General features: G+C 32.6%; 1 protein-coding gene across 1 annotated transcript; it reads right to left on the reverse strand.

The window, feature by feature from the left end:
* Positions 1–7,769: 7,769 nt before the first annotated feature.
* Positions 7,770–10,698, reverse strand: LOC130950930 (uncharacterized). Its single transcript, XM_057879532.1, has 3 exons — positions 10,532–10,698; positions 10,285–10,446; positions 7,770–8,300 (listed from the first exon to the last, which is right to left on the reverse strand). The coding sequence occupies exons 1-3, from the start codon at positions 10,581–10,583 to the stop codon at positions 7,999–8,001; spliced, it is 516 nt and encodes a 171-aa protein (XP_057735515.1). The 5' UTR covers positions 10,584–10,698; the 3' UTR covers positions 7,770–7,998.
* Positions 10,699–11,019: the final 321 nt, after the last annotated feature.

Below are 11,019 nucleotides of genomic sequence, written 5' to 3' on the forward strand. Positions count from 1 at the left end.
TGTTTCTGGTTCATTTGATTGACCTTTAATTTCTATAAATGATGGATGTTCAATTTTGTAAGAAAAGATGGATAAAAAAATGTTACATTCTCTACATCATTTAGGTAGGAATTTCTGATGTTGGAAATCTATGAAGCCTAGCAAGCTGGTTATATTAGGACTTGTTTTCGTTACTTACATAATTAGAAATTCAATTTGTAACAGCTATGCTTCCTAGTACCTTGTTTAGCTTGATTTTTTTAACTGCCTTTGTACTCTTACTCTACACGACTGTGGGTGTTATGCTGTTGATTCTCAATTTTTTTTTAAATTAAAGCATGGATAGTAATATCACATGGTTCATGGATCCTTGAATTAAAGCAAACATGTTTGAAATTTGATGGAGACTGGGCTTGATATTTTAGTAGTTAATTCGTTATCTGTTTCTGGTTCATTTGATTGACCGTTAATTTCTATAAATGACGGATGTTCAATGTTGTAAGAAAAGATGGATGAAAAAATGTTATATGATCTACATCATTTAGGTAGCAATTTCTGATGTTGCAAATCTATGGAGCCTACCAAGCTGGTTAAATGAGTACTTGTTTTGGTGACTTACGTAATTAGAAGTTTAATTTTTAACAGCAATGCTTCCAAGGACCTTGTTTAACTTTTTTTTTTAACTGCCTATGTACTCTTACTGCACATGACTGTGGGTGTTATGCTGTTCATTTTGATATATTTTTTTTTTTAAATTAAAGTATAGATAGTAATATCACATGGTTCATGGAACCTTGGATCAAAGCAAACATGTTTAAAATTTGATGGAGCCTCGGCTTGATAATTTAGTTTTCTGGTTTATTTGGTTGACCTTTAATTTCTATAAATGACGGATGTTCAATGTTGTAAGAAAAGATGGATGAAAAATTGTTACATGATCTACATCATTTAGGTAGCAATTTCTGATGTTGCAAATCTATGGAGCCTACCAATCTGTTTATATTAGTACTTGTTTTGTTGACTTACGTAGTTAGAAGTTTAATTTTTAACAGCTTTTAACTGCCTATGTACTCTTACTGCACATGACTGTGGGTGTTATGCTGTTCATTTTGATATGATTTTTTTTAAATTAAAGCATACATAGTAATATCACATGGTTCATGGAACCTTCGATTAAAGCAAACATGTTTGAAATTTGATAGAGCCTCGGCTTGATAATTGAGTAGTTAATTCTTTATCTGTATCTAGTTCATTTGATTGACCTTTAATTTCTGTAAATGATGGATGTTCAGTTTTGTAAGAAAAGATGGATGAGAAAAATGTGACATGATCTACATCATTTAGGTAGCAATTTCTGATGTTGCAAATCTCTGAAGCCTAACAAGCTGGTTATATTAGGACTTGTTTTGGTGACTTAGAAAATTAAAAGTTCAATTTTACACAGGTATGCTTCCAAGGACCTTGTTTAATTTGATTTTTTTTAAACTGCCTATGTACTTTTACTGCACATGACTGTAATTTAATGATGAACAAACATTATTGAAATATTTAATGATGAACAAACATTATTGAAATATTTAATGATGAACAAACATTATTAAAATATTTAATTGCAAAATTATTAATTTGATCTTCATTTAACATATGTTAATTAATAATTTTGTGATGCAGGTTTTTAATTGGGCCGGAATAAAAAGAAAGATCTCAAAGCCCAATAAATTAAAATTCAGCCCTATGTAATTCTTGTTTTGTGATTGTTGGCTGAAAAGGTTTTATCAGTTGGGCTAGAATAAATCTTGTTACTATAAGCCCAAAGAAAGCTTTCCTATTTGATCAATGCTTGATCCAAAAAATTCATCAGGAAAGCAAATGTTACTAATTGGGCCAAATTAAATTTTATTGCTACAAAGCCCAACATTATTTTTGTTGAATGTTTCCAAGCTTGGTCCGAAACCAAGTTAAAGAGAAAGCAAATTGGATTCACACTTCCAACGGATTCCATTTTCACTCTTTGATGGATTTCAAATTTAATTTAAGCATTGGGAACATAAGTAAGTGAGAGAGGGTTGATTTGATGGTTATGATAGCTATGCACGCCTCTCAGCAAAGGGAAGTAAAAGCAACCTTTATTTGTGTAATGTGTTTATTACATTGAATTGCTTTTCTTCCAAGTTGTTTATTCTCTCTCATCTCTTTCTTCTCTTCGGACATTAACCAGGAAATAATGGAAGCCATGGAAGCTACACCTACTCACCGAAAAGAAGATAGAGCTCGTCTCAAGACCATCATGAAGATGGCAAGAAAACACAAAGTATATAGTGGCTGAGATTCTTATCACATATGGTAAGATATGGTGATGATATCTTAGCCTCTCCATACCAAAAATGGAGGATGAAGATTCGGCCAGCAAGGAGGAGATTCTTGGAGGCATGGCTTGTCTTTGATTCTGCTCAACCACCACAGGAAGTAGTTAGAGTGGCGAAGTGATGGTAGAGACAGAGATTGAAGCAGATGAAGTCATCATCATCACGAAGCATCAAGGGCCAGAAATCCATCTTGGAGAGCAAGCCAAGGATGGAGAGCTCGGATTGATGAAGAGTGATGACCAAGAAAGGACTAGAGGTAATTGCATGTTGGGTTTTGCATGGTTATCTCTTCTCTCTCTATGTGGCCGAACTGGTTCTGTTTCTTGAAGGAAGAAAGAAGTTGGCTTGGTTTTTGGCTTCAATAGTGGAGGCTTCCCTCTTCTATAAAAAGAGAGAACAGCCACTGTTTGGAGCAAGGAGAAAATTTGAGAGTGCAAGGCACAGTGTTCTCAGAGCTACCTGAGCTAACAGTTTTCTCTTCTCCTTCAATGTATTCTGTTTTGTAATTTTACTGTTTAATTTTGTCATGTCTTGAGTCTCATGGAAAAAAAGGCAAACAATGAGGTTTGTATGAAAAAGCCATAGAGCGAAAAAAGGCAGAGAGTGCAAAATTAAAAGAAAAAGCCATAGATGTCTTAGAGTTCCTTTGTTCATCTATGTTGTGTTTCATGCTTCTGTGGGAATCCCCTTGTAAGTTGGGTTAACACTTTACAGTTTATAATTAGATTGATTATAGTGAAATTCTATCATGTTAGTGATGGAGACTGGATGTAGGCTGCACTGCACTTAGCAACTGAACCAGGATATATCTGGGTGTAATCTTCCTCTCCTCTCTACTTCATTTCTGTTTCTACTACACAGGAGCAAAAACCAAAAATATCTCGTGCCAAGTGACAAGACAAAAAGAAAAGTCTCGTGGCTAGGGACGAGACAAAAGAAAAAGTCTCGTGTGCAGTGATGAGATAAAAAGACTAAAAGTTTCCTGAATTGGTCTAACAAGTCAACAAGTGTTATCAAGCGAAAAGGGGGCTAAGATTCAACCCCCCTTCTCTTAGCCACTGAAACCATCTGTTGCTATTAATAAAAGTCCTTCTACTTTAAGCTCTTTTTTCAAAAGAGCTTATTTAAGTTGTTAACCCAAATTGGACCTTAGTCTTAAGACCACAAATACATTTTTCACATTGTTTACGTGTTTTCGTGGTGGAATTTTGTTACAACAGAAATGATAAATTTCCATGGTGAATAACATTTTTAGTTCTCTAACTACTTTGATTCTGTTTCAAGATATTAGCGAAGCGTAAAAGTTATTAGTTAAGAATAACCATCTAGTACCAACAAAAAATAACCATCCGCTATCATATGGAATCGAACATCCAGCCTCTACTATTTGTTACTATTTACACACTACACCAAGACTCTTCTAAATAACCATTTGGGTGACAATAGAGATAACCATCTGATAACCTATAGAATCGAACATCCAACATTTATTACTTGCAACTGACCACATACTCTACACCAAGACTATTACGAATAACCATCTGGGTACCAGTAAAAATAATCATCCGCTATCCTATTGAACCGAACATCCATATTAAAATACTTGCAACTGATCACACACACTATACCCAAATTATTCGAAATAACCATCTGGGTAACAAAAGAAATAACCATTCGCTTTCCTATTAAATCGAACATCCAGTTTATAATACTTTTAACGAATCACACACACTACACCCAAACTATTCAAAATAACCATCTGGGTAACAATAGAAATAAATAAACATCCGCTATCCTATTAAATAGAATATCAAATTTAAAATAATTGTAACTAATTATACATACCACACTAAGGCTATTACAAAATAACCATTTGGGTACCAAATAACCATCCGTTACGCTATTGAATCGAAATCGACTTTCTTTGCATATGTTGCATAAAAATCTTAAGCCAGCTCCAAATGCTCAAACCGCATCCCAACTCTTGGTATTTCGTATTCGACAAGACAACTATGATTCGGTAACTGCGAATCAGTTCAAAACATACATCATTCGATGAACATGAGGATTAATGGTCGATTCAAATATGCAGTTCACGAAAAAACTGCAATATACTAGAGACCAAACCTCATCAACAAGATCCGTGTCATCACTTCCAGTAATGTCTGTACATTCTATGACCTACAATCAAACATACACAAACTAATTAGATACCGTACTATTAAACAAGTTTCAACTAAACAGATTTTGTTAATACTTTTTCCAAAAAGATCATTAAAAATTTATTACTATACATAACTTACAAGAAATAATAACAATGAAAAGTGTACTCATAAAAAACCTCACCTAATTAGTTAGGTTTATATTAAGTATTTGAATAGAGCATGCATGGATCTGCTACATCTGAATCACACCTACACAATCTAAAACCAAGTCCATTTCTATGCTTTGAAAAGTCAAAAAGCTTATTATTTCTTCTTGGATGTGAATGATACATTTCCATTCTCCATTTTCGTTTCTTCAATTCCTTCCTTGTCAATCCTCTCTTATTTCTTCTTCTCCTTATTTGTTTATTAATTAATTTATTTTTCTTATAGTAGTAATCAGTGTTATATGTATTATGGACTTGCTAATTGGAATTTTGGGACCTTTGAGTACTATATTGTATCTTATGCACAACTGTACCTATATTTTCTAGCAATATTATATAGCGTGAAAAAATAAAAAAGAATGCAAAAACAAAAAAACACATTTAGTGAGCATCCAAATTGAACAGCATCTCCACTTAGAGCATATATTTCCATCTGTAAAGTGAGTTGTGACCAAATTTGTTTGTGCATGCATGGCATGGAAGCATAAGGATGAGAATTTAAAATAATCTAATGACAACCATGTGGAATGTTTAAAACATACCTGAATTGGTAGTTTCATTTAATTCACTTAACTAAACATGATATGCATTTCTTAAATTACACTAATCAAATGACTAAATTTAAAATTTTAAACCAATTTGGTGTTTAAACAAAACTAATAATCAAGTACCATGTCAAAACTCAATCTAAACATCATTAAAAATAGCATAACATTACACAATTTTAAATTATAATGCCTAAAGATAACAAAATTTAAGACAAATGCTGGCCAAACATAAGAATTAAACAAAAAATTTCACTCAGGCATTTCATCGAGCATATAGTGTGCACAATATGTAAACAGGAATTTTAAACTCAATTTAAGCAGCAATCAATCCAAAAAAATCAGCCATCAAACATTTTGGAATCCAAAAAGTATCAATCCATTAATCTAAGCCTAATCTAAATACTAAAAGCAGAATTAAAAATTAGTTAAAATAAATAAACGAAATAACACGAGCAGGAGGAAGCATGGAACCTGCGTTGGTGAAAGGGGAAGAATGGAAAGAGAGGGGTAGCAGAGGCGGTGTTGCAGCGGCACAGAGCTCAGCCGTTGCTAGGTTGCACTGGGGTTTCTCGCGCGGGGTTGGACTTTGCACAGAAACCAGGGGTAACGTACAGGGGATTGAGGAGAAATGGAAAAAAAGGGAAGAAAAAGAGAAGAGAGGGAAGAGAGAAGGGGTAGGCGACGGTGGTCGCCGGTAGTGATGGCGGTGGTGTCGGACGTTGGCACGAGGGGCAGCGTGGGTTGTGGGTGGGCTGGGAAGTGAGCCTTCTTTGTTGGAAAGGACCACCGCAAGAGAGAGGAGATATGGTATGAGGATATGAAACGTGTTACAGTTCCCTATTTCAAAAATCTGATATTTTAAAATTTGAAAAATAGTTATTATTATAATTAAATTAATCACATCATTAATTAAATTTATGAGTAATTTATATTTGTAACTCCATTATTCATATTGTTCATTAGGATTATTGTTCACCTATACTTTTCCATAAAATAAATTTTCCCACTTTTGATTGGCTCTAAAATATATTGATTGATAGTGATGGTAATGTATACATACAAATCCTTTTAAAGTTCTAAATGCACCCGAAAAGATTAAGAGAATGAAATATCCGTGGAATTTTTTAAATGTAAAATTTATTTGAGTAATTATCTAAATTAATCTCTAAATTTTTAAAAGTGAACACTTTAGTCTTTTAGTTTTTAAAATATATAAAGTAATTTTCAACGTTTATTTCTATAAACAATATAGTCTCTTTTTGTTAGTCACTAACAGTAACTATTGACGTAGAATATTAACTTGCATATGTGACTATTAAGTAACGTATGCGATCCGTATGCAATCCGAATAAATCCCTGAGATGAAATACAAAACAGTTCTCGAAAAGTTTAAAAAATCTCAAGATAGTTCTTGAAAAAATTTAAAATAGTTCTTTCGAATTATTTATATATAATTATTTATAAATTAATCATTTTAATTTGTAAAATTTTAGTCTATTTATCTTAAATTTAATTATTTGTATATACAAATTTTTTTATGTAAAATCCTAAATTATAAATTAATTTTAAAAAGACATTATTTTCAATAAAATAAAATAAATCCATATTTATTGTTTATCATGCAAAATATTAATTGAATTTAATATAATTTGTAAGTATTATATTATATAATTATTTTTTAATAATAAAAAAAGAATAAACTAATATTATTTAAGAAATAGTAAAACTTTTATTTAACAAAATTTTTCACATAAAGAAGAATACAGAGGATAAAGGATTAGAGTAGCAGCGTTAGAAATTTAGAATACTTCTATTATATTGCCATATTAGAATAAATTCTTTTTTAAATTTCATTTCAATAGTCTCTAAACAGTCATAACAAAGTCTATTGTGTAACATGATATGTAGCATCTATGGTTGAGACTTGAAAGAGTGGAACCAATAATTTTGAGAGAGGAATGAATACTATTGAGTATTGATATAATCTTCACATACACTTATACCGATCTATACATACATGATAAGACAGGGTCATCCAGTTAATACAAAATGGAATGTACCTAATTTTGTTATTTGTACAACAAACTTGTCGGTTAATCTATTTACTCAATGAAGAGTATAACTATAAGAAAATCACCTTACATTTTCTTTTTTATCCAAACAACAATCCAAAGTCAATCAACTAAAAGATTAATGCATTGAAATTGACTATTTGCCTGTAGTACCAAAATTTACATTTTTCCTTTTTGAATTCATTTTTATATATATAAACTAACATTCAGAGTTTATCAAATCAAGAATAAATAAATCGAAGTTCATTGTGGTTTAGAGAATTTTACATGCACATTAATGTTAATGCTCAATCACCTAGCTAGTCATCCTTCAATCTAATTCAAGACTTTATTCACAAATCACTTGAATCAAAACATTAACTGAACATAGGAATCATACAAGAGCATTCCACTCCCGAGTTGCTGTTAATAAGAAAAAGAAAAAAAAATCCGGTGATCACGTATCAAATTTAGTAATAGCAGTGTGAAAATATCAGTTCTCAACAAATACAATTACAACAGATCTTTGTTCCATTAAGTAAGTTGGCTAATTCAATTTTCAACAAATGTACAGTCTAAAATATATCAACAAACAAGTAAAACAGAAGAAATAAATTGAAGCAGCTTCGGAGGAATTGATTCTGTTACATTTGAGGACAAGAGCTTCGTAAAGACACATAACCTTAGATATGAGGGATAGATTTGGACCTAATGAACTGTTTAAGTAGCGCTTTCTCTTCGTCAATTCGCTTTTTCTCATCTGCATCTTTTGGTTTGATCTTCCTCTTCTCTTCCAGTATCCACTTGAAGAGTTCGCGCTGTTGGTCCTCAGGGATCGGTTCCTGTTTGATCACAGGAGTTGTGATGGGTGGTAAGGTCACAGTCGTTTCTGTAACATGAGAAGTAGCATCTTTGGTTGAGATGGAACTTGCATCTTCTTCTTCTTCAACACCAGTATCTTTCTTATTTGTCCTAAAATACATAACTGCAACAATATTTACATTAATAAATGATTTAAAAACCAAATTTAACAGAATTGTTATGGGAGAATAAACTAGTTTTGAGATCCATCAACACCTTTTGCTACTCGAATTGACAAGGATAATGCAAGGTGTGATTTAAAATGGACTATTATTTGTTGCTTAACACTTTAAGCTAGCAATCAGAATATAAAGAACAAAAAAAATGAACATAACATTGATTAAATAGTGATAACTATATTTTGATGCAAATTAATTGCTCCTTGCTTCTATGTAAAATTCTCTCTCCTCTACCGATGTTGGTAAAAATTATAAGTAGGTTGCTTCCTCTTTTTTTGGTTTTTCTTTTGAGAAGCTTACGTAAACATGCAAAACAAATTTGAAATTTTCTTTTTCCCAGTTCATCTGAGAGCAAAAACAAGCCTACTCATAAAATAACGGAATAGGGTATTCTGTATGCTTTAATATTTACATTTTTTTCTCCTCAATCATATAATAAATCATGGAGAGTTGAAACGGATTGCACATATAATTTTCACCGAGCTTAGGTCAGAAACAGACAAAGCAATCATTCAACCATCTTCCATAAGTTTTTGGCAACTACAATAAGTTTACATTTGAAATCAGCTAAAGAATTTCGGTGGAAAGAAATCAAGAATTGCAATTCAGATTTCATCTTATTCATTTCAGCTAAAATTAAGAATGTTAATTGTCATATATCTTTTGCAAATCTGTGTATTGGTAGTGGGTAGATGAATTGATTAATTGTGAAATTATATAATGAAAAAAGCATTTGCAATCCGACAAAAGGCCCAGAGATGACTAAGGATTGATCATTTGATCTTGATTAGGAGTTTAACAAATCAATCATGTAGAACAGTAGAAGTGAAACTGATTGCACATATGATTCTGACTGAGATTATATCATAGACATACACTAACAATTGAAAATATCGCAACTCAATTTTTCATGTTAATCATTTCAGCAAATTTAAAAGGTGAATGGCATCCATGTACTCAGAACCGCAACAACTTCAGTTCCATTGATTCACTCGTCCATATGCAAGGCAAAAGGGACAATCATAAGAAGAAAACATGCTTTTGTAAGAATCAAAGCATATCGTAGCTCTATCTTGCCACTTCTGTGCTGGCCTTTCAAAAAAAGAGTATAAAGTCAAAGGCTTATGTTCTAATTCCCCGTGCAAACCCCAAATTTTGTTCTCTCTTTTTCATTTGTTAGTCAAACCACTACCAAGATTCAATGCTTTTGAAAATGATCTCACCAACTGTCAAACCTCATCCTGGGACGTGGTTGTCATGCAGAATCCTTATTGCTGGAGCCTATCCACCCTCAAAAAATACTAACAGCTGCCGTAGACCTTATGATCTCACTCGAACACTGCCCTCAACTTAGTTACACTGAAATTATTTTCTAACATTAATAACTCAATGCCGAATCAACACACCAAAAGCAGTGTCGTCCGGCAAGCCTCGACCGTTTATCATCACAACAATTTCCCAAACGTAGTATAATTACCTTTTGCATATTTACAAAAGGAGAAAAATTCAGATAGCCTAATAACACCAAACTAGTACTATCAATTCAGTCTCTCCCATTCCTTAACAAAAAAGGAAATTGAACATTCTAAGCTTAGGCCGACCTAGAAATTTCAAACCCAAGATGATTGTATTTTAGCTCCTATTACTTTTATTTCTATTATTAACAACAGGGCATTAAGCCCATTTTCCCTTTGTAATCAGCACAAAAGAATCAGAAACTTTGTTCCTCTCCAACATCATCAACCCAGTAATAAAACACGGCGAAAAGTAGCAAACATACATGCAGAAGAAAAAAGGAATTATCTCCCATGAAGATTTAGGTGAAATCTCGGATCCAAAACCCCATTTCATCAATTTCCGACATCATAACCAACGAGTAAAAATCCAAACCAAACATTTAAAAGAAAAAAAAGTAAGGGCGAGATTCACCTCCAATGGCGAGATTCACAGCCAAAAGCACAGGCAAAAGAAACTTGTGGCGCCGGAAAAAAGACTCCTTCGGCGGTGGCGGCGGCGGCGGAGGAGCAGTAGCAGCAGCAGCCGCCGTCTGGGTGCCCATCGGCGCCTGTTTCTGGTGGCGCTTGATTTGCTCTGTGACCAAACACGCAAGTTTGAGAATGATTGAAGAGAAAAGAGAAAGAGAAGGATTATTGATTCATAAGTGTTAGAATGAAACCTTTTCGGGGCTTGTTGGTGAAGAGCTTCGGAGTTTGATCACCTTCACTCATTTTCTGTCTTCCTACTGTTTGTGTTTATGCCTCACTCAAAATTCACTCACTCACTTTACTTGTTTAATGTTTAGTAGTATTAAAGGTTAAAAACTCTGCTATTTCTTTCTTCCCATACAAGGTAGAGGAATACATCTGATGACAAAAAAAGGTTAAATATTCAAATATTAGGATAATTATAAAGAAATGACATTGTCCAAATAAAAAATACTTTAAGTAGAGACAAGTAACTTGGTAAAATTTTAGTTTTAATAGTATAAATGATTTTATAAAATTATTTAATTATATTTAATTTTAAAATAACCATACATAGGATAACTATAAGATGTAGACACATGTAGTAATAAGTAATTATTTTTCAGAATTTGATTTGTTAATTTATTAGTATTTAATTGAGGATTTTATATTTTTATTAGATTTTATCGGAGTAAATGAA

Source organism: Arachis stenosperma, chromosome 9, assembly GCF_014773155.1.
Source record: "Arachis stenosperma cultivar V10309 chromosome 9, arast.V10309.gnm1.PFL2, whole genome shotgun sequence".
In the NCBI taxonomy this organism is placed as follows: Eukaryota; Viridiplantae; Streptophyta; class Magnoliopsida; order Fabales; family Fabaceae; genus Arachis; species Arachis stenosperma.

Excerpts from the sequence above, each read along its gene's own strand:
- LOC130950930 (XM_057879532.1), bottom strand. The coding sequence starts at position 10,583 with ATGAGTGAAGGTGATCAAACTCCGAAGCTCTTCACCAACAAGCCCCGA. Across the intron at positions 10,447-10,531 it reads CACCAACAAGCCCCGAAAAG|AGCAAATCAAGCGCCACCAG; the intron begins GTTTCATTCTAA and ends GTTTGGTCACAG. Across the intron at positions 8,301-10,284 it reads TGTGAATCTCGCCATTGGAG|TTATGTATTTTAGGACAAAT; the intron begins GTGAATCTCGCC and ends ATATTGTTGCAG.